This window comes from Typopeltis vanoorti, chromosome 2 (genome assembly GCF_054136105.1).
Source record: "Typopeltis vanoorti isolate ZY-2024b chromosome 2, IOZ_Tvanoo_1.0, whole genome shotgun sequence".
Lineage (NCBI taxonomy): Eukaryota > Metazoa > Arthropoda > Arachnida > Uropygi > Thelyphonidae > Typopeltis > Typopeltis vanoorti.
The window spans coordinates 144371710-144399338 of record NC_143550.1 but is presented as its reverse complement, the minus strand read 5'-3'; the positions used below and the strand labels follow the sequence as shown (position 1 = coordinate 144399338).

General features: G+C 35.3%; 1 protein-coding gene and 1 non-coding gene across 2 annotated transcripts in view; one reads left to right on the top strand and one right to left on the bottom strand.

Moving 5' to 3' along the window:
- Positions 1-2613: 2613 nt before the first annotated feature.
- Positions 2614-27629, top strand: part of LOC150109492 (epidermal growth factor receptor-like) — a 249040-nt gene continuing 224024 nt past the window's right edge. The window contains exon 1 of the mRNA XM_090402496.1: positions 2614-2692. Within this exon, the coding sequence (XP_090258622.1) occupies positions 2614-2692 (79 nt within the window). The remainder of the gene's footprint in view (positions 2693-27629) is intronic.
- Positions 23349-23430, bottom strand: TRNAL-AAG (transfer RNA leucine (anticodon AAG)). Its single transcript has one exon. It is a non-coding gene; the product is annotated as a tRNA-Leu (tRNA).

Genomic DNA, 27629 nt, shown 5'->3' with positions numbered 1-27629 from the left:
TTACTTCTGTTTGCTGATTTAACCATCATTGGTTGGGCGTGCATATACATTACTTGCAGTGAAAGTCGGCATGTTGTAATGAAACAGGAGCGTGACGGTTTCCAAACCGAACGCGTGCCCTAACATTGGATTCCGTGATTGTCTTTCTTCGCGGAAGCCACAGTAACAGGGGCAACGCACCCACACATGCCACAAAATTATGTAATCTTTCATGATGAAGTCCTGTTACATTATCCAACCTATCGTTGACATTTCCGAACTACAAGTTTTCAAACAGACTTTATCCCTCTAAATTCGTTAAATACTTTATGAAATCCGTTTTATAATCCTACTTTGGACATGGATGTTTGTGAATGTCTTTAGGTGGTAGATGAATTTCATCACTCGATGTGAAACTACTAAGACTACTACCACCACCTTGGAAATGGAGGACTGAAGTTGGACAGGAAGTTGAAAATTTTCAACTTCCTTTCCATATTGTCTAACTCTTAGCCCACTTTTCTCCAGTTGTCCAGTGCTGATTCGTTCATTATGGGGATGTTTCTAGAACCGAAATGAAAAGAAAAATTTGAAGAATCATATCTGTTAAGTAGTAAAACAAACAAATCAATAAAATCCCGGATAAATAATTTTTTACAAGCTTAATTATTGATAATAAATCATAACAAGATGCTTTCGTTGGTTATTTAAACCCTTTAGCTATTCATAACATAAAATGTGCAATAGGTTTACAACTTTGGTTAGTGGATTCCAGTGGCGGCTGGTGGCTTAAAATTGTGGGTGTGCTGCAACTTTCGAAATATACATACACGCTGTAAGTACAGTGTATACGTGCTTGGATAAAATATCAAAATTATGGTAAGAATTTTAAAAAAAATTAAACATGAAAAAATATTGTTTATTATCGATAAAATTATACAGTTTAGTATAATTCAAAATTACTTAAAATAAAATCCATTATCATAACCCCAATAATGTTCTAAAATAAAAATTATAACAAATGGTATGTCTTTAATTCTAATGTCCAAATAGTTAAAGAGACGGAGTAAACACGATAAGCACTACGAACACTCTACTACTGGCACAAACTGCATATAAACAACTGTGGAACTGCGCGACGGACAGTGCCGCATTACGCTAATAGCTCGTATTTCACTATGACATGCATATGCTTGCGCGTGTTGGAAATACTAGCAATATGACACTGTGTTACAAGATGAGTTTTTATTATTTTTAATACAAAATAAGAGAATTGTATAGGATTGTTGATGATAAAATTAAATATTACAAGCAAATATAAATAAATTAATAAATATATTTATATACCGAGAAAAATTGAGGGTGCTGCAGTTCCGCAGTGCCTATGCACGAACCGCTCCTGGTGGATTCATAAAAAATATGCCTTGATATATTACAAGCTATAATTGCGACATAACAGTCTAAACCGTCACATTCATAATAAATGCTTTAAAATTAAAGACTAACCTCATAGATTTTTCGAGGAAAGAGAAAAAAAAAAATTAAAGCCTTGTTCAGCAGGAAATTTTTTGATACCTCGAAAATTCCATGGAATCCTCTTCGATCATACTATAAATTTTAATTATGCACGCTAGTTATAACTTTAACCGTAAAATTATAATTATAAAATATATAAAACTGTACATTGTTATAATTAAACAAAAATTTATTTTTATATTAATGAGACAATTATATTTTATATCTATTGTAATTTTAATTATAAATAAATTCTTACTTATTATAGAGAGAAGAAAAGTGAAATTTAAACTTCTAACAGTGAAGCAGTTAAAATTTGGGGGTTTTGATAGCGAATAAACTTTAAATACGAAATTTATCTGACACTTTGGTAAACCAGCTTTCTAAGAGTAGTTTTAATCATTTTAATATTAACTAACAGTCATCACTAGTAAATATTAGCAATATTAATGCGCATTTTATTTAAATAACGTTGGAAATTGATTAAATATCGTTTTAGAACATTGTTCTAAAACCATTTAATGTTTATGTATGGTATGCATTTCTTGTAATTTATATTTAAAACAATCATAATTTAAATAAACTTATTCATATTTCCTGTAAGTGATATTTAAAATTATCATAATTTAAATATACACTGTATCTATAAGAGATTAGTATACTTTTCTTCGTATAGATGGCGCGTTCACATTCGGTATTTTTGCCTTGAGGCTATCGTATACAATTCACACACTAGCTAGTGTTAGTGGATGGCGAAAGGGCACAAAACGAATTTCGTAGTTATTAAAAACAGCGGAAAGTTTTAATAAGTGTAGTTGAACGAATACAAACTATCGTATACATAGTCTTAAACATCTTAAAAGTATCTTATACTGTTCAAAAAGCAGCAGAAAATATGATCACTGCTTCGAAGAAATACATTCCGTTGCTCTTAACCAATCACGGCAAGTGTACAGTTGACTGTCACGCGCGAGTGGTTTAGCTCCGTGTGACAGAACGGTGCAAAGGCGTCTGCTTCAGAGTGGTTGAAAGTTTTTCCCTCGTGGTTCAAAGTCTGTGGTTCTTACAGTTTACGAAACTTTGCCAATATGACACCTTAGTAAACAATATCTGAGAAATATGGATCGGGACGTGATTTATATAAGTGTCCTTGGACTGTTGTTCGTAGTTACAGGGCATGCTGTGAGAGAAGAGAAAGGTAAGGAGTTATAGATTGCCTGGCTTAAGACTGCCTGGAACCTTAAAGGTTTTCACGGTTCTCTAACTCCGTAAATTAGGCTCCCCATAGCTTATCTTGAAGTCTATACTTGTTAGAGAGCCGTGCAGACACTATTGCAAAATTGTTTTATATATATAGTAAGTCTATAGTGTGTTGATCTCTGCGTAGTTTCTAGAAACAAATGCAGAACGATTATTGGCTTCTTTTATATGGAGAAAACGTGTGTGAAAAATCATAAATACGTAAACAAATTTGTGAATCGTCTGCTTGTTTATACTTTGCAGCAGACAATATAAGTAACGATTTTAGCAAATGTTAATGTAACACTTCAGAAATGGCTGTTTATTTAGTATGATTTATTTACTACTTGGGATCGTTATGGAGATATCTTATAAATTCTTTAAATGTGCGGTATTTGAACTGTTTATATAATGATACTACTACATTCAAATGATGCTATTTTATAATTTGGTTCCCGATTGGCTTATCTTTTATTTATTAATATGTATACGTTTGCGTGTGATTCCAATATAATGGTTTTTTTTAGTTAGAATTTTGTTGTAAAAAAACGAGAAGAAATAGTGCTTGCTTTAAGATAATCAATTGGATTCTAAAAATGTAGAAATAAAAATATAAAAGGAATAAGGTGAGAAAGAAGAAACAGATAAATAGAAAGACTGGAATGACAGTAAGAAAGTGGAAAGAATGGATAAAAAAAAGGGCTGGAAGAAAGAAAGAAAAATAGACAAGGGAAGAAGAAAAAATAAAGAAAGCGATATAGTGAAAAATACTAAGGAAAAGAGAAATGCGGTGAAAAGAAAGACAGAACGGGAAAGTGAAAAAGAAGAGCTCCCATAAGAGGTGAAGGAACTTGAACTTTTAGTTAAGATTGCAAACAAGGCAAGCAGAAATGGGACTTTTAAGATTCAGGACTTTACACCTGACACTTTGATAGGTCAAGGAAAGAATTTTGTTTTTAGGCAGCCTGCGTTCTGTTTTGTAGATGTCGCTAGGGTTATCAACTTGTTTTCCACGAGTATGTCAGCGCTCTTAGTGGAATCCCCCAGCTGTTCTCCCAGGGTGTTTAACTGACCGAAACGCAGTATAATAAAAACCGTGTTATGTGAAGTACTGTATTGAAAACCGCTGTTATGTGCGATCCAGCTTTCCTCACTTAAACTGAATAAAAGGCTCTGAAAGAAATGCGCGCGCTATTCATGCACTCAAAGACGTGATAAATTAAAGAGTTGAACCACTATAATAGCACTGCGTTTTACTGTTGAGAGCTCCCAGTATTATTCATCTCTAGATTTATTTCTTTTTCATTACGCCTTTTCTGTAAGATTTTATTTTTATTTTCTATAAGTTTGTTTTCATTCGTGTGTATTATGAGTTTTGTTCGATCTTTCCTTTGCCTTTTTTTACATAAACAGAGAGAGAGAGAGAGAGAGAGAGAGAGAGAGAATAAATTCAATACTGCACATCAAGGTTTGGTAATGTAATGAAAAACTAAACGAGGATTCAGTTTTTTGAAAGAAACGGGCAGAAGCGATATCTTTTTTCCCCCTTCGTTCCTCTGAAAATAGAATCACGTGGTAATTTACTGAAAGAATATGTTTGTAAACTTTCCTTATTATGAATAATTAAAAATTGAACATATGAAATGAATATTATTAATTTTAAGAAAGAGATAATCGAGACAAGGTACAGCAAACTAATGATATTTTGGATCCATGGCGAAAGTGTTTGTTAGAATTTATTATTGTGATAAACACTTTAATGTACTTTAAGTATATTTTATACCTAAAATGCATTTTTTACGATTGTAATTTTCTTTTTAATTCGACAAACTATATTACAAATTCTAAAAAAATGTTAGAAATAGTATTCGTGTCAGAGAATTCCATCTCGGACGATTTAACTGTCCTTCGATCTACAATAAAGATACCGTAGTTGTTTCACAAAAAACGGATCGTTTCAAACGAAAGAAAATCGAGTAACTTCTGGGCTCGCCTCCTCACACAGATTCCATTTATGAATTACACTCTTTCCTAAACACTGCACCAATCTTTTGTTTCCCCCCACCTCTTCTTGGCCTAACGACATTCAGTTAAGTAGCTAACCCAAAATAAATAAGTAAACATTACAATATTGCATTAATAAAGTGATTCTTCTCCCATATTAAACTAAACGATCGCTTTTCTCAAGTGTATGTTATCTCCATTATCATTTCTCGTGTGAGGGAACTGACCTCCGCTTCGAGACATTTGTATCTCCCATCTTACGTTGCTTTTTAGTAAATGAAGAGTGAACACCAGTTTTCTTTCCGCCGATTATCACAGTGACCTCCACTCCCTAAGCTTTGTATATCAGAACCCTTTGGATTTGTGAACTGAGGTATTAGAACAGCTACTTGAGATATGATTTTTCCAGTGAGTCATCAATCACAGACGGTTACTGGTTTAAGTTGATTCTATTTAATGATTTTTTCATAGCCTCTGTCTCAGACAATTCTGGGTAATACAAGAAAAGCGAAATTATCGTTTCCTTGTCATCGTCCCAGGAAACCCTTTAATAATAAACAATAACAAGTGTTTTAGGTTTTAAGATATTTAAATGCTATAAAAAGATATAACGTTAGTTTTTATTGTTTCGTCTTTGCTTTCAGACCTGCTACGTATCAAGAGTGTAGATTATTATTTTTATTATTGTATGTAGTAGTAGTTGTTGTAGTAATATATTCAATTAACAGAGTTCACAGTCAAAAAGTAACATGAAATGGAATAATGAAATCTTTGACTGGTAAATGACTCCAATTTGTGCCTTATCCAAAGGCCTAGGAATCGTCGTTATTATTATTATTTAGCCAGTACTTCATAGAGTAAATCGTGAGTGTCCATTGGCTATTTGACCACTTGAGAAGTCCAGTTATGTATGAATAATGTGTATGTGTAGATCGCCCAAAGGAGCGTTGCAGGGAGCATTAAGAATATATGCGGGGAGGGATTGAGATGGCGAGGATCATCGAGGAAGTGATTGATAAGACTGTAATAAAGCGCAGCAGGAGATCTCCATTTTCTTTCTTTAAGTCTAAACAAAAGTAAATTTACTGCTGTCCACACGTTTTTCTTTACTATTGGGGAGGGACATATTTGAGATTGAAGTACTCCCCCCCCCCCAAGCGACGAAATTATGAAGTGTCATGAAGCGAAGGGAGCTCGGGGGCAGGCATTAATTGCACTGTCTCTCCTTATTTTCCAAAAGTAAAGATAATTTTGTTCCTCCACGTACAAACTATGCCCAGACTCGGATAAATGGTCTATTCAAGGAGCCATCTTTGCTAAGAATGTTTTCAAGGCATTCTAAATTCCAAATATCTCTGACCAGTTAGTATGATTAGTGAATCCTTAATCTCCCCTTTAGTACCAAAGGTGCTCATCTCAGCCTTCTACGCATGCGTCAATCCACTCTTTCCATTGCGATGTGACTAAAGTCATTCTGTCTTCTCTCTGAACTTTTCCCGTACGTTTGTCATTCCAAAACTTCATGGTCTGCGTTCCCAGACAGCCTCCTCCTCCCTCTTCCTCCTTCCCCGAGTCCCTGAGGTGTAACGGTAAACAATAGTTCGTTTGTTCCCAGTGCGCATGACATGGTGTCATCCTCTCACACGACACGTCATATTTGTTATCATGGTTCCCCATTGTTGCCTTTTTGCCCGTTCACTGAGCGAGACATTGGACCTTCCTACCCTATCACTACCGATGCGATCAGGTGCGCTGCCATAAGAAGCTTAAAATGGCTTTTAGCTGCCTTTGCTAATCTACCGCAGCTAATGAAATGGAGACTTCAGAGACTTACCTTGTATATCAGGGAAAAAAAGAAAAAAAAAACTGTTTTAATGGCCGTTAATCACAAACTAAACGGGAAAGAAAATCTAAAAGGGAACAAAGAAACAGAAAAACCAATATTTTTTTTCTGATAAATCTGTAAAGATATTAATTTATAAAGATATTATAAAAGATATAATAAATTAATTGACATTTAATTTTTTATTTAAAAATGATTTTATTTCAAATTGTCTTCAAAGTTTTAAAATTTTTTATTTAGATATCTTAATTTTTATTCATAAATTTAAAATAATTTTTTTTTAAAAATCAAAAGTTAAAAGTTAAATTTACTTGAGGTTAAACTAGAATAAAATATTTTATTTTTATTTAATTTATTTTTTTTAAATAATTTAATTTAAAAAAATAAAAATGAATAAATTTAATTTTTATTTTAAAAGTATTTTTGTTCTTCGGAAATGTTTTTTTTAAGAATTCAAATTTAACTTATTTCCATATCAAAACGACGGAAACAATCTCCAACATATGATCTATATTTGCTCTGTTATATCATTTTGTAGTCAATGACGTAAGGTTATGTCCCGGATCTTACATAAGCGAATAAATAAAATCGTGCACTGCGTTATTTATACTTTATATGATCACACCATAATTAGAGGTATCAAAACAACTTTGTCTTCTGTACTTCCAAGACTGTCATATATTGCTTTCTTTAAAGTACATTGGTACTCGGATCACTTTTTAGCTTTCTCAAGATCAATAGTGTAGAACTGAAAAGGCCAAACTCGAGCATTATCAGATAACACACAAGATGATACACAGATTATCAATAAGATTGCTTGTGTTTATGGTCATTATAAAGGTTGCCTTTCAGAATCCATTTCCTAAAGACTCCTTCAAGGGTAATTTACTTAAGTTATCAGCCCTCCTTCCCGATTCTTCTATTACTTTTAGATTTGGTGATGAACGTCATTAGTTTTGTGGAAAGGGAATATGATAATATGATACGGAAAAAAACCTCGATTATCCGAATTTCTGTTAATCGATTTCTCTCGCCATGCGAACTGCATGCGAACACACATCTGGTGGTTCTACTGCTGATTATACAACACGCAGAAACACCGTATTCTAAGCATATTCAAAATGTTTAAAGCTTCATAAAAACCCTTGCTAGGATTTTTGTTATATATGATCGAGTTGTCCACTATATGCGTACGGATGGACAAATCTAAAGGTGCTTATACATTTTGCACACGTACAATATTGTTTTAAGATCTGGTCTCTATGTCCTTAAGATGCTAAAGTCCAAAATATAACTAAAAATTCTCCCCTGAAAAAAAAAATAATAATAAAATAAATTTAATCTAATTTAAAAAATAGATAAACCAGAGATACTTTGCCCTCTCACGCGAAATACATTAGGAGTTCAGTATACACACACATTTCTTGACGAAGTGCCACAGGAAATAATACGGTGATCATTTCCTGTGATCAGTAATAAAGAGTGGTGTTTAGATCAACGTTTCTGAAACCACTGTAATGTCGACCCTGAAAATTTCTGTTGGGGTCTGTTAAAATTATATGTTATATGATCTATAAAATTATATATTTATTCACTTCCTCAATTTGCAGAATAAACACATATATTGAGATTTTTTTCATTCATTTCTTTTATAACTGAAAACTTGGAAATAAAACACAGGAGATCCACCGCACATTTCCAAATTACTATGCACACGATTTCTTTTATTATTATTTTTTTTTTTTCAACATAAGTTGTGGAACGTCTTCGGTAGGCATCACGATTCCGCGTAACATCGCTGGAAAAATATTAATTTAAGTTAATTCACTACCATTTCCGTCAAAAGTTCGTTATTTTAATTCATAGGATTTGCTGAGTAAGATGAGATGAATTTTGAGAGGGAAAAATTCTTAAAAACTTAAATTAATTAAGAGAAAAAAATATAGGAAAACAATGTAAAGGCAAAACTCTGATAGACAGATAATGAAAAAAAAGAAAAAGCAGAGGTGGAAATTGTCTTCAGTTAACATCTTCAGTGAATAATACCGTATTTTTGCAACCTAGCAATTATTTGCGAATGATGGAAAATTACTGTACCCGCCAGTGCTTTGGTGCAGGCGTGCTCGGTATCAGATAGCCTTAATGGGCTCTGAACACCACCAGGGAGCTTGGTCTAACAAGCCTCCTATCGACGGAAAGAATACATCACATACCGGTTGACCCTTTGTTCTGCTCCCGTTAAAATACATCCCAGCTTGATGTTCAGACGGGGTGGTCTGCGTGTGTGTGTGTGTGCAATACCTGACCAAAGAGGGAGGTGGGAAGGGAGGGGAGGAGTTCGACCCAACTTCCTCTGCTACCTGCAAGTCCCCGACATTAGTTGCTTTCCCACAGTCGGCAAACAGGCTGGCTTCCATCTCCTCTGGATTCTGTCTGTCGTAGAGCGGCACTCCGTAGGTCAAACTCTTTCGGGGATGCCCCCTCCCCGAGTTTCGTTTCTCACACGTAATTTCCGCTTCTCTCTACATTTCTTCCAAATAGATGCTTGCTTGACCTTATTCCTTGCAAAGAAAGGGGGGGGGGAATAGAGAGGCGGGCACTCTTTTTAAGGGGCCGTCAGGGGAAGTATCTCCGCGCCAATGACGGAGGTGTTCGATCGTTTTGCAGAAGAAATCGGAAGAGGACGAGGGCGTACGGAGAATGAAAGTTGACCTGGGGAGAAAAGAGGCGCGGGGGGGAGAGAAATCTACTACCGTCGGCTCAGCTTTCGTTTTTATGAAGCGGAGGGCCAAGAGACTTTCCCGATCTATAAACGCAAAGACCTATGGGTAGCAGATGGTACTAACTGTTGTTATAGTTTCCGGCTGAAATATGGTGGTTTGGGGTGAATTAGAGCGAATTTTCTTTATGCGTGTTATCAGAATGGAAAAAGAAAAAAAAAAAAAAAGTTGAGACGGTACCACTCCAAGATCGCGATATCATAGCGGCAACTGTCGAACACTTCCATCATTGTCTGTTAAAATGTCACTGTACGGATGTTAAAAACACTATTTATATAAAATCAATATTAACAGTTATATAAAGATATGGGTTGTGGACGTTCTGAACAATTTATGAAATTTTCCAAACCGGATCAATTTCTGTTAGGGAAAAAAAATATATATAACCCAAAGTAGGCTATATGACCATAAAGATAATAATAAAAAAATAATTTATTTATTTGGTATTTTCCCACAAAAATAATGTTGCGATGTCCGTTTGTCTTGGTAAGAAATGGGCGAAGCTACATGTGTGAAACCTGCTTGGTTACTTCGATGCAAATTGCTACTCGGAAAGTACAATTATATCCTGAACGCCTTCCTAATAACAAGAAAGATGACATATGAAAAGCCTTTGTTTGTATAAGGAAACCATTAGATCCCACCTTTCGCTATTAAAGAAAAAAAAAAGACGAAGAAGAAAGTGTTTTCCTCAATTAATTTGCAATAAGGTTAAACCTTTAAATATAAATAAAAATACAGCGTAGTATCAGAACGTAAATTTGATCGTATGTCGGGAAAAGAATAAAAGAAAGTGAACTAGATATTATTTCGCAGATCAATTCTATTACAGCAGTATGTAATATATCCTTCTGGTACGCATGTGCATGTGCATCTCACCAAATATCAGAAATTAACGTTCGCGTGGGTTGAAGAATGTTGTCATTTTACAGACTAATGTCTGACACACTTCATCATTTGCTCAACTAGCTATGTAATAGCACGCATGCGTGGGTTAACTAGCGAAAGTGTTGTACTACTTTGTGAAGTTCATGCTGGCCGTTTTAGATGACTATTAAAATTCCCAGAATACCAAACGCATACGTTTTGCAACCAGTTCACTACTGTTTACGTTGGAATTACAACTGTCCATGTTTAAAAGAGCACGCGCCGGAACGTGAAATCCTCGATAAACTAACTCGCTCTTCTGACTACGTCATTATCACGATCCGCGAGCAGCTTTCAAGATCAACACAATTCTCTCTATAGAGTTACTGTTTTTTATTAAAAGAAGCCCTTTCGCTTTTGCATTAAAAAGAAATCTTAGTTAATAATAAACTCATGTGGTAAGAAGTTTATACAAGGGGGGGGGGGAATACGTTGCTATGAAAAATAAGCAGAGATAGAGAACGGTAATTATTTTGGGGTAATATTGGCGAGCATTGTTAGTGGATGTATGCGGCATGCCTAATACCAGTGCAAGTAAATATGGTACGCAGGATTAACATCCGCTGAACGAGTTTGAAAAAAAAATTCTGATCATGCAGTTTCTAGACAGGTCTGGATCCTGTTCCTGAAGGAGTGGCGAGGTAATTCCGCGTTACAGATTTCAAAGAGCTTCCGTAGCTCAATCGCTATAGACGAAGCCCTTTGGTCGGAAAGACCTGGGTTCGATTCCCGTCAGTGACGTGAGGAACCGTTATCTGGTCTCTTTCGACTAAAGGTGAGTTAGCCGGTCTCATACGGTGGTAGGGGGTTTTTTCACTCAGAAACTCGGGTTTTTCGTCCCTCACAACAGACAAACCGGCATCGTGAACACACACATGGATTATAGTCATGAATACATCCCAGCCATATGCCGGTCCTAAGCCCGGATAAAATTGGAGGGTTGGGGATAGCAATGGTGAACTACCCTGTAAGAATTTCACCTGGAATACTTTGTGGGTCGTAAACGACTGAAAGGGCAAATCAGATTTCAAAAAAATATAATTATATTGATCACAATCGTTTTCTAATATGTACCTGCAATGGATGTACAGGATTTATGATAATTCCACATAATTAAATTTACATTATAATTAGCTTCTATCAACAGTTTTCTTTCAAATTAATCTGTTATTCGTCAGGATTCTAGTATTGTCACATCTTATAATTCAGTCTGTCTTCTAAGGCACTTTTTACTAAATCAATCCATCTACATCTTGGTCTTCCTCTGGATCTTTTTCCTGCTAACCTGACACAGAACATTTGTTTTGCTAATCTTTCCTTTGTCCCATTCTGTTTAAGTGACCGTATCATCTTAGATTAACTTTGTTCACACGTTCCTGAATGGTCACAATGGCAAGTTCTTTCATAATATTCTCATTTTTAATACGATATTGCCAGTGATGTCATTTGTTCATGCCCCTAATCTTTCTCAGAACTCTCATATCTATGTTCACTAATCGTGTTTTATTTTAGCTCTACTAACAGTAGAGCTAAAATATATATACTGCTGGTTTAGTGTTTGGGCTAATTTATCTGTTATTCCATATAAATATATTCAACCAACTGAATCTCCACTCTGCAGTACTTGATTGTTCTATTACCTATTTCTAGATTTAATTTTTCATCTTCACTAAAATTTCTGTCCAAGATAGGTAACTTTTATAGATAGATCGGCTGAAAATGCCATCGATATTTTCCACATCTCTGCCTATTTTCATAATTTTAGCCTTTAATAAATTGCTAATTTCATAGTCAATTTTTGTAGCATTTATTCAATTTAGTTAAAGAGTCCTGAAGATTTGTAGTGGTTTCTTTTAGGAATATATCGTCTTCATAAAGAGCTGAGATTAACAGCTCCAATTTTAATATCGTGTTTATACCACTTTTCTTCATAATGTGATCCATATGGATGATGATTAACATTGGAGATAATATGCATCTTTGTCTCACACCCTTTAATAAAGTATATTATGCAAATATGAACGTGATTAAAAGCAAGCTAATAAGCAGAAATGCTAAAATACTTTATATAAAACGCTCATTAGACCCGTGGTTGCATATGGAAGCGAAGCTTGGACTCTTAGTGAAAAAGACCAAAACAATTTGAGGAAATTTGAAAGGAAGATAATAAGAAGAATTTATGGAATTGTTGAAGAAAATAGTGCATGAAGAATACGGTACAACAAAGAAATTGGTCGGATACTAAAAGAAGAAGATATTGTTAGATTTATAAAAGTGTAGAGATTACAATGATTAGGTCATGTAGAGAGAATGGAAGACTTCAGTATGCCAAGAAGAATACTGAGAGAAAAGATATATGCAACAAGGGAAAAAGGAACACCGAAATTAAGATGGATTGATAACGCATTCCAAGACTTTACTATGAAAGTGGAAGGATGGGAAAGACTAGCCAATGATAGAAGATCGTGGAGGCAAGTTGTACAGGAGGCTAAGGCTCACAACGGGCCGTAACGCCGGATGGTAGGTAGGTCTCACTCTCGATCCTGCATCAAACTATCGTACTGTACACCTTTAATTATAACTGTTAACTCACAACTCAAATGTAGACGATGTAGCCTTCTATATAATGTCCCATTTGCACTATATAATTTAGCATTTTGAAGTTTTTTTTTAATGGAATCTTCTTTTTTTTCTCTCTCTCTTGAATCTGCACGACTTAAATACAGAACCTTGTTGTATTCCCGTGATCAGTAACTCATGTTTCATCTGAACCTGCTTGTACGGGATTCATCTGAATCCCGTACAAGCAGGGGGTTCAAGTTTTTCTTGCGCAGTGTTTCTTTGCTTCTTCTCAGATATGTTCACATAAATCTTACCTGAAACCTTCTCAGCAGGAAAATTCCTCTATAATTCTGACATTCAGTTTTATTTCCGTTGTTGTAAATGGGGGAAATGAGAGCTCTACTCCAATCATTCGGAATTCGACCTTCAGATGCCTTCTGAATTATGCAGTGGACCCGCTGTACAATATTTATGCCGCCATACTCGAGCATTTCTGGTCGAATATATCTCTTCCGGCTATCTTTCCTCATATCAGTATTCGGAAGGATTACTGGTAGCTCTTTTTCTTCCTTCAGCGCTAGATATACTCATGGCTGTATTCGTCCTGAGTTTTGGTCTTTTTTGCTCCTTTGTCGCTGCTTATTTATCAATTTTTCAAAGTAATTAATCCAAAGACATCCAGGATATCTTTAGTTTTCATGCCACCTTTATCATCTCTAATTCCTTTTGCAGTATTCTTTCCTTCATGTTTGTGAGAAATCACAAACATGAAAATCATTTGGGAAGAATATCATTTCATGATATTCTTCCTAAATTCTTCTCATGACTTTTGTTTAGCTATTTTTACAAACAACTTAGCTTCTTGTATTTTCCCTTGCATTTCTCTAAAGCATATGATGACTTAATGAGAACTTCCTGTATGATTTTTTACTTTCATACACTGTTAGTTCTGCAGACATTTTAACCACGTACTTTCCTGTTTGAATATTTGAGTTTACAATTCACTTCTAAAAACTGTTTGATTTTTTAAATTTTTATTTTATATAAACAATTTTCTTTTTAGTGTAATTCCTTAATTCTTATCCTGTAACAATCGTGTATCTTCGACTAATCTAAAGACATCAGTAATCACTATCTGCTGTTTATATCTCCAACAAGAACTAACTTTTCTTTTCTCTTTATGCTACTACCTCCTCAAATGACTGATGAACTTGCTGTGAGACCATACGCACAAATAAATCTCATTGTCCTGCCGTTCTTCTCTTGATCACTGTCTCCCCAATATATAACACCACCTTATTGTTTAGAATTATTCTTCATCTTGGAAAACGTATTTCTGTAATTCTATTGCTAGATCGCCTTTGTCATCGATGTTTCTTATTAATGGTCTCGATCTTCAATCTTATGAGGTTGGTCCAGTGGCTGAGTTTTCACTGTTCATCTTATTACCCCAACGAAAACGGTGGGATCCCAGTCTGAATGACATTTGATTATGTCTACCATTACACTGCATGTGAGGTTTAAGCCAATACCGAATACAGTTCGGATGACCAAGTCCCAAATTGTCAAAGTAACCTTATTCGTCCAGTGTCACGGTGAATATACTTGCTAACAAGATGCCCCTACCACGAGAAGGCGAGGATTAGACATCTGGTCAGCAGTCGCATTAGGTTTTCAGCATTTCTTATAAGCTACGTGGATCTCCCCCCAGTTCAACTTTAACTCTTAAGTGTAAGATAGGTGAATATTAACAAAGTATTTCCGTATTAAAAAAAAAAAAAAAAATCATGTTTATTTGTAAGCTTCCTATATTAGTACAATATGTTGAATAATCATATGTGTAACCTAAGAGCAAACAGCTCATCCAGGTTACGATATGCATAAAGTTACAAAAATTTATGTAATGCATTTTCATAATATACACATATATGTACATTCATATAATATACATATTACATATTATTATTATAATATAATGACATAATAAAATCGCAAATAAAATAAAATTTCATCATACAGAGAAAGTTGCATAACAATTAATTAGGAACAAAATAAAACAAAGCAGTTAAATAGCATTTAAATTTTACGTTTTACACATAAGACTGGATCTTTGAATACAAATATGTTAAAAACCAATAATTTATACAATTATTTTGAACAGAGCTTCCTCATTTCTGTGGGGAAATAAATACTCTTTGATTAGAGTTTTGTATTTGTTTGGGTTAGTTGCATTTCTTATTGTTAAAGTGTGTTGAATACTTTTGCCGCTAAATAACTATAATGTTTGTGTATTGCTTCTTTATTTGCTTTTGGAACTAAATATTTTAGGCCCTTATGTCTACTAAGGAAAGTATCTTGTTTGATATTGACGTATTCGTTGTCGTTTTTTATGAATAATAGTACCCTATAGACGTATAAATATCTAAGGGGTAGTAGGTTTAGTATGGTGTATTTATTACACATTGCAGTATCCTTATATTTGTTTATAGTTAAGATTTTAATTACTTTATTCTGAGTCGAGACTAAAGATTTCAGAGTAGTGCGATAGATTCCTCCCCAACTTAACATACCATATTGTAGTGTGCTTTGAATCCAGGCAAAATATAATATTTTTAGAATATTTAAATTTAAGAATCTTTTTAGGTAGTAAAGTCTGTTTAACGTAATCCTTACTTTATTTGACATCGGTGATATGCGGTTTCCAGCTTAAATTACTATCAATTTTTAATCCCAAGTAAGTTATTACACTGACTTTTTCTATTTTCTCGCAGTTGCAATTTGAATTTGTCCTGCAATTCCAATCATGCAAAATTAATTGTGCCGTGAAGTTCATTTTGCCAGTTGTATTTCGCAAGTTAAAATTTACATATTTAGTTTTTGAGACATTCAGACTGAGTTTGTTTGACTGGAACCAATTTGTTACTTTCAAAAGATCAGCATTCACGATGGTTTTCATTTGTTCGGCTGTGTCTGTGAAGAAAATTAGTACTGTCATCTGCAAAAGTATTTATTTTACTGTTTAGTTTAAGATTGCAGAAGTCATTGATACAAATATTAAATAAAATTGGTCCCAAGACAGATCCTTGTGGTACACCGCAATCTACTGTTTTGGAGCTGCTATAGCTGTTGTTTATTTTTACAGTTTGTGATCTGGTATTTAAATAATTTTTGAACCAGTTTAGAGCAGTACCTCGTGTTCCTATGACTTCTAATTTTTTTATTAAAATTTCATGTGATATAGAGTCAAAAGCTTTGTGTATATCTAGAAATACTGCTAATGTTAGTTTATGTTCGTCAGTGGAGGTGTAAGCTGTGTTTGTGAAGTTCAGTAAAGCATGTTCTGTGCTAAACTTTTTCTTGAACCCAAATTGATTCTTTGAAAAGAAGTTGTTTTTGTCCAAAAATTTCATTAGTCTAATTTTTACCAATTTTTCTAATATTACCGAAAATACCGGTAGAAGGCAGATCGGTCTGTAATTTTTTAAGTTATTTTTGTTTCCCTTTTCATCCTGTCATCATTGATAAGTTAAAAATGTACATTAGGGGTTCTATGATGTACATTTGGCATTCTTTCACAATGTTTGTGTTACTACCATCGTATCCTGAAGTTTTGGTTGTTTTTAGGCCACCTATAACATTTTTAATTTCGTTTTCACAAGTGGAGAAAAGATATATGGAGTTATCAAGTCTCTTGAGAGTGTCATTCCGAGGGGTGGGGTTCAGCATTTTTCAGAATGCTTTCACTGACTGGTGGCAAAATGGTTATTGAATTCTTCAGCTAACCCTCTGTCTCCATTTTCTCTATTCCTATCGATATCTTTAAGTATGAGGAGGTTTTGTTTGTGTGTATCTTTATCGATTAATTTATTCACAAACATCCATTGTTTTCTTGGGTTTCCTTGACATTTTAGGAATTCATTTCTGTAGTATTCGTTTTTACTTTCTTTTAATTTATAGTGTATTAGATTTCTATAGTACTTGAAACTGTGTTCATAATATTGATTGTGCGGGTATTTTTTAAACTTTTTATACACGTTATCTCTAATTTTTATACAGTGTCTGATTTCCTGTGTAATCCAGGGCTTTTTTTCTTTCATTTTGTTTATTATTTTAACTTTAATCGCGTCTTGTATTTTATTGTTCAATATTGCAATAAATTTATGATACGAGGTATCAATATTTGTTTCCGTCATTATATCTTCCCAGGAGACAGTGCTTAAGTTACGTTTCAATACTAATGGATATGTTATTCCAGTGATTTTATATATATAAATTACTTTGGGCCTGACTGTGCGTAAGGAGAACTGGGGCCCAACCATGTTGCATATATTTTTGTCTTTCGATAGTGTCCTTATTAGCCGGTCCGCCCTTGGTTGGAAAAGAGATGATTTTTCGTTCCTTTAAATACATGCATAGTTACAGGACAGTCAAGCTATTTATAGTGGGAACTGAACTCACAGATGTGGATTCATTTCTTACTTGCACGTGGATGTTTGTGAATACTTTTAGGTAGTCGGTAGATGATTTTCATCTCCCGATGCGAGACCACCACGTTATTTATTTGTAGGATTGAGGTGGCTTAAATTTTTCATTTTTGGCCACTACAGCGGGGTTTTGGGATTATCTAAGCTTACTCCATGTAGTACACCTCTCAATTTACAGCCTTCCTTGGGTGGTATTCATATTAAAAAAACAAAATAAAACACACAAATTCTGTTTCAAAAATTACTCAGATGCTACTGTTTCTTAAGAATACTGTGTACCAGTGAAACACCATGCAACACAACACGGTATAGAAGCAAGAGTTGTGAATAAGACTGGAAATGGGGCTTGGTTTATGCTCAAATCTTGCAGCGAATTTTTATCATAGGCTGTATATTATTCATTAATCAGTTCGTGTAATTGCAGTACATATGATATATGTCATCCGAAATCAACTGTGAATGATGTTAGTAAAATAGAGGCTCGTGTCAAAATTCCTAAGAGACAGATTACATAAAATGACTGAAAGGGGGACAAGAGAGAGAGCTGGAAGAAGTTATGCTTTCTTCTCATTACAGTGTATATCCGTGGATTTTCTTATTCATATCTGTAGAGGTATGCGCTAGAACATGCAAGTATGGACCTCCATTGCTTTGCTATCCATGGGGAAACACATTCTTCATATCAGGAGAACATGTTTGGTAGAGAGGCTTCCGGGACAACACGATTGTTCCGGTAATGTAGCAAAAGCTGGTGACGTGATTTAACAAGTTCATTGCCAATCACGCAATATCGCGCGATGCGAGTTCTCACCAAACCGCCGATCACGTCGCTAACTAAATTAAAAAAAAATAAAAAAAAAATTTGGCCACCACACGAAATTCCAATTTTCAGCTTGGCAATGAAAGTGTTAAGGGAATCAGGTGCTGGGGTGTGCAAAGGTTAGACTAGCTCCAGCGCAAAGATCTACAGAGCATTTCTGGAAGACTTAGGGCTACGGGAACGGAAGGCCATTTTGTGAAAAAAATGGACATATCTTTAGTCTCAATATCAGTGGCTGATAATTACATTTTCTGACATGTCAGTGAAATAAAATGATCACCGGGATAAAAAGTGGTAATGCAGTTTTTATGAGAGTCATTTTAGTTTGTGTAAAACAGTAGTCGGCAAATTCATGTGTCTTGTACGTTTTATTCTCTCCCCTCCCCTCTCTTAATGTGATTTTCACCCACGAAAGTTTAATAAACGTGCAATTACATTAGATATTTAGCACTTCGGTTGGTTGATGGTTATATTTGTACATGTGAATGTACTATCCACGATTTAATTTCAATATTAATTTCTCATAAAAATCAGTGTTAATTCTGAACAAATGAAGCACGTGCACATTACAATGAAACTTTTTTTTTAGATATGCAGTCGCGTAGTATCTAGAATAAAAACACTATTGAGATACATATCCACTGGTTTCCATAAATTAAGGAACAAAGAAAAAAAATCACGATAACTAAAAAAACTGTATGATGAACTATTATGCAAATCGTTGAAAAGCAGTGTGATACGAAATGTGACAGAAACCTACAGATATTGCAAATAAATAACTTAAGTCTTCTGTGGAGATCGGGCATTCTAGGAATATTTCATCCGGTATTAAACCACCATTGTAAACATGTGTTTACAATGGTGTCCAGGAGCTCACTTGGTAATAACAACCATTGCTTCTGCAAAGCTCTCCTAAGTTCCTCAAAATTTCGGGGAAGGGGCGTTGAGAGCAGCAACACGTCTACCTAGAATATCCCAGATATGCTCAATAAGATTAAAGTCGGGACACAGTTCATACGTGTGATAGTTCTCTTCTTTTGAAGATACTGGTCTACGAGCTTCGCTCGATGAGGACAAGCATTATCGTTTTGTTGGATAAATATCTCCCCTATCGCACCTATGTATGGAAGACCATAGGAATCAAAGACTTCATCTTTATAAGTTGCAACATTCATAGTTCTGCTATGAAGCACATACAGGTTGGTTCATTCACCCAACGAGATCCTTCTCCAAACCATAACACTACCTCCGCCATAATGTCCCTTACACGGATATTAGGGGGATGATAACATGTCCCTGATTCTCTCCAGATCAGAGCACCTTGGTATCGCTTTGTAGGGCAAATCGGGATTCGTCTGTAAACAGTACTGATCCCCATTAGCCTTGGCTCCAATTGACGTGGAGCCTTGTCTATTCACACAGTCCACTTTCGTGAATCCAGCGCATAGTTGAAGAGATACCAATGTTCCTGTAGCCGACGCGAGGTCAGATCGTAGCTAAATCGGAGTAGCATTCCTGTTTTGGTGAGCAGGTAATCGGAGTATAAGTCACTCACTGCTGTTGTAGCACCTGAGCTTCCTTCACTGTCTCCGGGATGCTGCTTGTGATTGTTGGAATTGGAACCATGGAACGACTCATATGCAACCATCTGGCTACCTCTGCCTGACTGTTCAGCTTCTAGTCTTATGATGGCTCGCCACCTGAATGCATCAGTTAAACGATGTCTTGCAGTCATATCCAAGAATTTTGCCATTAGGAAATGTCTTATTCTCACTCCAGATGCGAAATGGAGAACGACTCCACAACGCCCGATTTTATGCCGTAGCTCATTTGCATATACTGCTGACAGATCCACTCCTTTGTATGCGATAACCTGACTCAGCACCACTTTTTTACATAATGTACCTGACTTTCAGATATTGTTTTCCATTTCTCCCCGAGTTATCGCGATTTTTCTCTTTGTTCCCTAATTTATGGAAAACCAGTATTTATTATTTAATACTAGACTGAAAGCTATACTTCAGAAGCATTAACAAAAAAGGTTTAATTTAGGAAAGTTAAAAAACCCAGAGATAAGAAACAAATTGAGTCAAGATCTGAATCAAGAGATAGCACTTATCAAGAATGATGACGTCATGAGGGTTGATGAATCATGGGACAAATTGAAATCTGTCTTCATAGAGAAATGTACCAATACCCTGTGTCCTGATAGAGCAGTAAAAAAGAAACATTGGATAACTGACGAAATTTTGTTCGGCTGCAAAATCACAGTCCAACAAAATATAAAGAGGTTCAAAAAATTATTAAAGGCTAGATCAAAGAAGCAAAAGAAATCTGGATGAATGAAAAATGTAGAGAAATTGAAATTCTACAAGAAAAGCATGACAGTTTTAATCTACACAAAAAGCTGAAAGAGACCTCAGGTATATTTAAGAAAAAACAACTATGTGTCCTTAGAAACAAAAAAGGAGAAATAATATCCGAAAAAGATGACAAAATACAAGAATGGGTGAAATATGTAGAAATCTTTTCTGATAACAGACAGAACCCAGAAAATACTTATGAACAGATGGACGGTCCATGCATTCTAAGATCAGAGGTAGAATGTGCGCTGAACTCAGCTGAAAATGGTAAAGTCTTAGGCCCTGATAGAATAGCAGCAGAAATAGTAAAGTTATTAGAAGGTGACAACATTGCTATATTAGTAAAGCTATTTAATAAGGTCTACGATACAGGCATATTCCCACAAGACTGGTTACAGTCGACCTTCATCATGCTACCTAAAAAAGCAAATGCGAAAACTTGTAATGACTATAGAATGATCAGCCTAATGAGTAATGTTCTCAAAATGTTCCTGAAAATAATTCAAAAAAGAATATACAGAAAATGTGAAGACACCATCAGTGATACCCAGTTTGGCTTTAGAGACGGTTTGGGAACAAGAGAGGCTCTTTTCTGCTCTCAAATCTTATTCCAAAAATGTATTGATCAAAACAAGGAAGTATTCGTTTGCTTCATTGACTTTGAGAAAGCATTTGATAAAGTCCAACATACTAAAATGATTGCGCTATTAAAGAGAATTGGATTAGATAGTAATCTAATCAGGATAATTCAAAACTTATGTTGGAACAAAAGGCATCTGTTCAAGTTGATGACATTATTATAGACTCCATTAACATCGTGTTGTCACCTCTTCTTTTTAACATATACTCAGAAGCCATGTTTCAAAAAATCTTAAAAGGAAGAGAGGAAGGGATTAATTAAATGGTGAAATCATCAGTAACATCCGATATGCTGATGACACAGCTCTCCTGGCTGACAATATTCAGGATCTTCAAAATCTTCTGGAACTAGTGAACGAAGAGAGTGAAAAAATGGGATTAAAAATAAATATCACCAAAACTAAATTCATGGTCATAAACAAAAAACCAATTCTTAATTCATCACTTTCTTTAAATGGGAAACGAATAGAAAAAGTGACAAAGTTTAAATATCTCGGATGCTGGTTAAATGAAGAATGCAATCCAGAAATGGAAATAAAAGTTAGAATTGAAATGGCAAGAAAAAAGTTTCTCCTGATGAAATCAACACTGTGTAACCGCAACTTAAACTTAGAGTTTAGAGTACGCATGGTTAAATGGTAAGTATGGTCTGTACTGCTGTACGGCGCAGAAACTTGGACCTTGAAGACAACATCAATAAAAAAAACTTGAAGCCTTTGAGATGTGGTTATACAGACGAATGTTAAAAATCCCATGGACAGCAAAAACGTCCAATCAGGAAGTACTGAAACAAATGGGGAAATCACGTGAACTTTTAGATACCATAAAAAGAAGGAAAACTGCATATCTTGGTCACCTACTTCGTAATGAAAAATATAAAATACTTCAATTGCTTATAAAGGGGAAGATAAATGGAAGAAGAGGACAAGGAAGACGAAGAAAATCTTGGTTGGCAGACATCAGACAGTGGACTGGCATGAGCTCTGAGGGACTGTTTAGAGTGGCTGAGGATCGCTCAAAATTTGCCAAGGTGGCCGCCGACCTCCTATGAGAGATGGCACTCAAAGAAGATGAATTATTTAATACAATTGAGGATAAGAATTTCCCCAACTTTTGAAATAGAAAGGCAATCATTGCGATTTAAGTTAAGTCAATGTATTAAAGCTTCATGACTTTCTTCGAATAAAACATTCAGAATTATAATGACAGTTACGCAACGGTTTGGTATTTCCTCACTGGGTCCCTTAGCTAGTGTTGTCAATTCCTTGTTAGGACAGACCTGATTTAACTGATCTTCCTGTTTGACCAAAAATAAGATAAATTGCAGGAACTTGGTAAACATCAAGTAGCAGCAAAGGTGACAGTTTGGGTTCTTTTGAAGAAGGCAAAAGATTGCGGATGTGGTTGCCGAGGACGTCTTCTTTCCTCAAAGGTTAGTGAGAGAAACTGTCAATGATTTTAGATGTGTTTGTTGGGTTATAACCATTCCCTATGTTTGATCATTTCCAATTCCTTGAAGAGATATTTCTTAGGGAAAATTTTTATTTGTTCTAAATTTCAAGGATTTTATAATCCCGTATTTTTGAGATGGATGGTGTGCAGGTGAGATGCTATTATATCGACCCGTAAAAAAAGTTGATTTGAGAAGACAGAAGTTAAAAGCGAACTCACATTCACGTTTGATGTAAATATATCTAAAAAAGCTACTTCTCATGATGATTCGTTCTCCAAAGTAAATTTGATTCTAGGATGTGAATTATTCATGTCGTGTATAAAGGATCGCTCCAAACATTGAAAACATCATCTATATAGCGTAGCCAGAATAAGAGAGAGAGAGAGAGGGGGGGGGGGGTTAGAATAGAGACTTAAGATTCTTTCTTCAAGACGTTCTAGATAAAAAGCAAATAAATTTGGATCTAGAGGCAATCTCATCGCAGTTTCTTCTTGCTTGGATGGAATATAATAAAAAGGGGCAGAAAATATCAGTAGTCGAATAAATAATTAGAACAAAATCGCTACGGAATATTTTCCGTAATTTAATCATTCCTTATTTGATGCAAATATCAAAAATTATACAAATATTAAAAAAAAAAAATCGGCATAACTAAGACTAAAATGAATTGTCTCTATCAACCCAAAAATGAGATTTGCACTTATCGAGAGAAAAAAAAAAAAAAAAAAAAAAAAAAATCCTGGCAGGGGTGGGATTCGAACCCACGCCTCCAAAGAGACTGGTGCCTTAAACCAGCGCCTTAGACCGCTCGGCCACCCTACCTCTTGAGATTGTTTTTCTCCGAAAACGATTTCATTGCGTTTTCGTAATTATTTTTTTTTTTAGGAGCGATGATGTAAAAGTATATGCTCGGATTTTTTTTTTTTTTCACTAGGATAACGACTTTTTAAAAATGAATTTCATTATTTTGGTGGGAGACGGATTTGTATTTATTAAAAATTTGCTATGAAAAATTATCTTTAGCTTTAAGGATGAATGTAGTACGTTAAGCACCCCCCCCCCTTCTTAGAATGCTCTTTCTAGCAATTTAAACTCAGCGGGGTGCTGCATCACAGATGCTGGACGCTTTTTTTAATCTGCCTCAAGTTTTCAAACCTGGTCTCTCGTCTAAGTGAAATTCAGTTGACCCTACCAATCCGATCCGTTGAAGTCAACTCCACGACACGATGTTGTACCATCAAAGCATCCCTTTAGAATAAAATCTGAGATTTTCTAATTAAAAAAAAAAAAAAAAAAAGAAAAATAAAATCTTTTCTCTTCTCCAAACTCGTTTCGCCACTTTCCTAATATCACGTTCGTGCAGTATGTAGGGCGTGACTACAAAACGGTGGGATATACATCAAGATGATTAGCTTATGCGCAGGTCAGTGACGCAACAATGGACTGAGTTTACCTTCGTTGTATGCTCTTAGCTTTTTCTCTGTTCCTATGAACTTCGTCTTGACATTTCGGAGTGTATTTAGAGGCTACACGAGGCAGTAAGAGGCACTCGGTGACAACAATATGAGTGGCAAGGTGTGGGATCAGGTTTCGTGTTGTCACATGACCCCGTCGTGATTCCGTGTCGACACGCTTGGGAGAGGCTGCTCTGCAGTTATTCAGCGATACGTGAAAATTTGCGATGAGAGGTGGAATGAAAAAAAAATACATACGAAAAAGAATATTGAGGCGTATAAATTAAGTTTGAAGAATTGAAATTAAACGTAAGAATGTAGACCTACAAACCGAAAAATAAAATTCAACTTTGTAACTTAAGCATGAATGGTAGACCAGTCTTAGCAATAGAAACACACCAAAATAGGATTCCGAAGTTAGACTGAAGAATTCAAGTGTGCATTTAGGATTAACGTAAAAAAAGAATCAATCGTTAGGTTTAAACAATTAGTTAAATACTATTTAAGTAGTCAAATAATATTATTTATCAACTTTTTTTTTTATTTATTTTTTTTATAATAATTCCACCCAAGAAAGACTATAAACTGATATATAATATTGTGGACGAACTTTTAAGAATGATTTAAGCCAGTAAGCCTTCTCCTAGGGAAGAAAGAAAGAAAAAAAAAAAAAAAAGAAAAAAAAAACGTAACTTTCTCTTCAGGCCTCCATGCTGAACAATGGAAATCATCTGCCACAAGCATCCAAATCGTAGTGGAATTTTTACTCGCTGCTTGTTACTTTCAAAGCCTAAACACTACCCACTCGACCAACCAGGGGCAGGCAGTACAACTCTTCTTTACAGGGAGGAAAAAAAAAAAAAAACTTAGAAATAAAAATGTAGTTTAATTTAAATTTTATATGATCCTCGAGGTTAAAAAATCTTCAAAACTCGTTTTTCTCTGCATTTTTTTTTAATAATATCCATTTATTTCTGTCATTTCTGGCACTTGTTTCGTTTTGTGTCTTTTTTTTTACATTTATTTTATTATGATGGTTTTTTTTTTTTTTTTTTTTTTTTACATCTCCTGTAGAGACTTTCACAGATAATCTTCTGTTGGGAATGTTACCTCTCATAAGTGCGTGTTGCTTTCGTTACACTCGACTGATTCCAACCGGTAACGATGTATATCCCAGCTCTGCTTTGGCGCCTGCACAAATGATTGCCTTCTGGTATCGAGAGTACGATTAGTGTCATTTTCGAAGACTTATTAAGAGAGATTTTTTTCCCTAGTTATTTATAAGGGGGGGGAGGGAGAAAATACTCTTTTAGCCTGTACCTAGTTTATGTATTTATTTCAAGAAATATGAACCTGTATACCGACAGCGAAAGCTTCTAAAAATGTTATAAAGAGTTATGGGGGGGGGGGGGGGAACTAATAACAATTATGGCTGACTGCACATTTTAAATGCATTAAAATTCTAATTTTTTGTTCACTTCTTGTTCGCGCCGTGTATTATAACTATACATAATTTAGTGTTTGTTGTTTCGAAGATGTCAAGTTCTGTTAATTACCTGCGTTAACACCATTTGGTTTCCTTTCTCCGAGATAGCTTTCATGTGTGCAACGTAACGTGGGTGGAACATTCTTAAGAAAGTAAGTCTGTCATCTAGTGAATGCTTGGACAGAATAACTGATGACCAAATTACTGATGGTCGCTGTCTAGAAAAATAAAAAAGAAAGCTTTCTAAATCTGTCTGGGACATTCTTAAGAAAGTAAGTCTGTCATCTAGTGAATGCTTGGACAGAATAACTGATGACCAAATTACTGATGGTCGCTGTCTAGAAAAATAAAAAAGAAAGCTTTCTAAATCTGTCTGGGACACCACACCCCAATTTTATTCCATGATTTATAGTGGGTTGGTTACTTCGGGTTTCAAAAGAAAGACCAATACAGAAAGTACACTTCTTCGTAGAACAGAGGGGGGGGGGAATAGTAGAGGGATCAAAATTTAAATTCCACGTGCTTTGATTGCGATACCAACCACCTGTACCATATACTGAACGACCTGGCATTGCCTGAGTTGGCAGCCATTGTTGCAGCCAGTTATTTCGGTAGGCGATATTTTTCTACTAATTATTGCTTGTCAGTAATTAGCAAGAAAACATAGTCTCATCATTTATTCGTTTCTTGCATCGGATGTCTCTTGCACTCAACAGATTTTTTTTTCTGCTATTTTTGCAAATAGTTCTCAACAAGGCCCTTAAAAAATGTTGTCAGTGTTCATTAAAGCTAGTGTATTTATTTGATTTACAAGAAATGCAATAAAAATATTTTCTTATAAAGATTACCCAGAATAGGATCATTCCTCTAGTAACATTCGTGTATAGACGTTCACCTCTATATATGAAATAACAAAAGTAAAAATTATTAGAGACTCTATGAAAATAATATTTCCCAGCATGCTTTGCTTCTTCGCGACATTGTTTCTAGACTCAAATTTCAGTGGGCAGTGGTAATACATAAGAGAATGGATGCCATCTGGCAAAGATTGTAACAAATAAATGCTCATAGCTTCGAACATTCGCTTTTATTCCCACCCCGCATTACCAACAGAAAACAAACGATCCATTCGGAACTGGAATTGCATCTTTTCGTACTATTCTCACTTGTTTTCGTGAAGAGTTTTCGCAGAATTTCTACCGTTCCCATCCCGACAATTACACGGAGACACATCCCGACTGTTACATATGCGCGCATCATTTCTGCATTCATTTGTCAGCCTCACTTTCTTTCGATATCTGTCAGTAGAAGAGTTTTACAGTGAGCTTTAGCTTGCGAGTACATCTGGAAAAATGCGTTTTTGCCATTAGCTACCCCAAAAAGGGAGACGAGATCCATTTTTCCTAGAGAATGTAAGACGGTGTTGATATAGAGCTGGCGCCGTGTCACTCTCCTTAGTGTTTCTTTTTTCGGAGGGGGGGGGGGGAGACATGAGGGTCATCACGGTACTAGATGATGTTGAGTGGGGTGGAGTACATACTTGTGCTCTTGCCTGCTACCATTTGTCAGCAGTAGTGACGGATATTGTCTATTTGACATGGCTGTTTTTTTTTTTTTTCTTCCCTGTTGTGATGGATGAGCACTTCCCATGTGCTTGTATTAAAATACGGGTTTTCCAAAAAGAAGGCGGTGAAGGTTTATACGCTTCCCGACGTATCAGAATCTGATCCCTGAAGAAAGTCTCATGATGACGATGAAACAAATCAAGATATTCAAGATCTCGAATAGAGCGACATTGACAGGGTATCTAGCTGTCACACGAGCATAGTTAAAAGGGTTGGGCTGGATCTAAACATACATTTATCTAAACTCGATCCACGACGCTGTATGAAAGAAACCAATATAATCATATCTCGAATATTAAAAGGGTTGGGCTGGATCTAAACATGTATTTATTGAGTTGGCTTTTTTTTTTTTAAGGTGTAAATCCCTTGATTTTTCGTCTTCACGACGCTGCAAAATGATCAGATGGCTATTATTCTTTCCCGCGCTTTCTTACAAGCGTTCTTTTCTGCATTTAT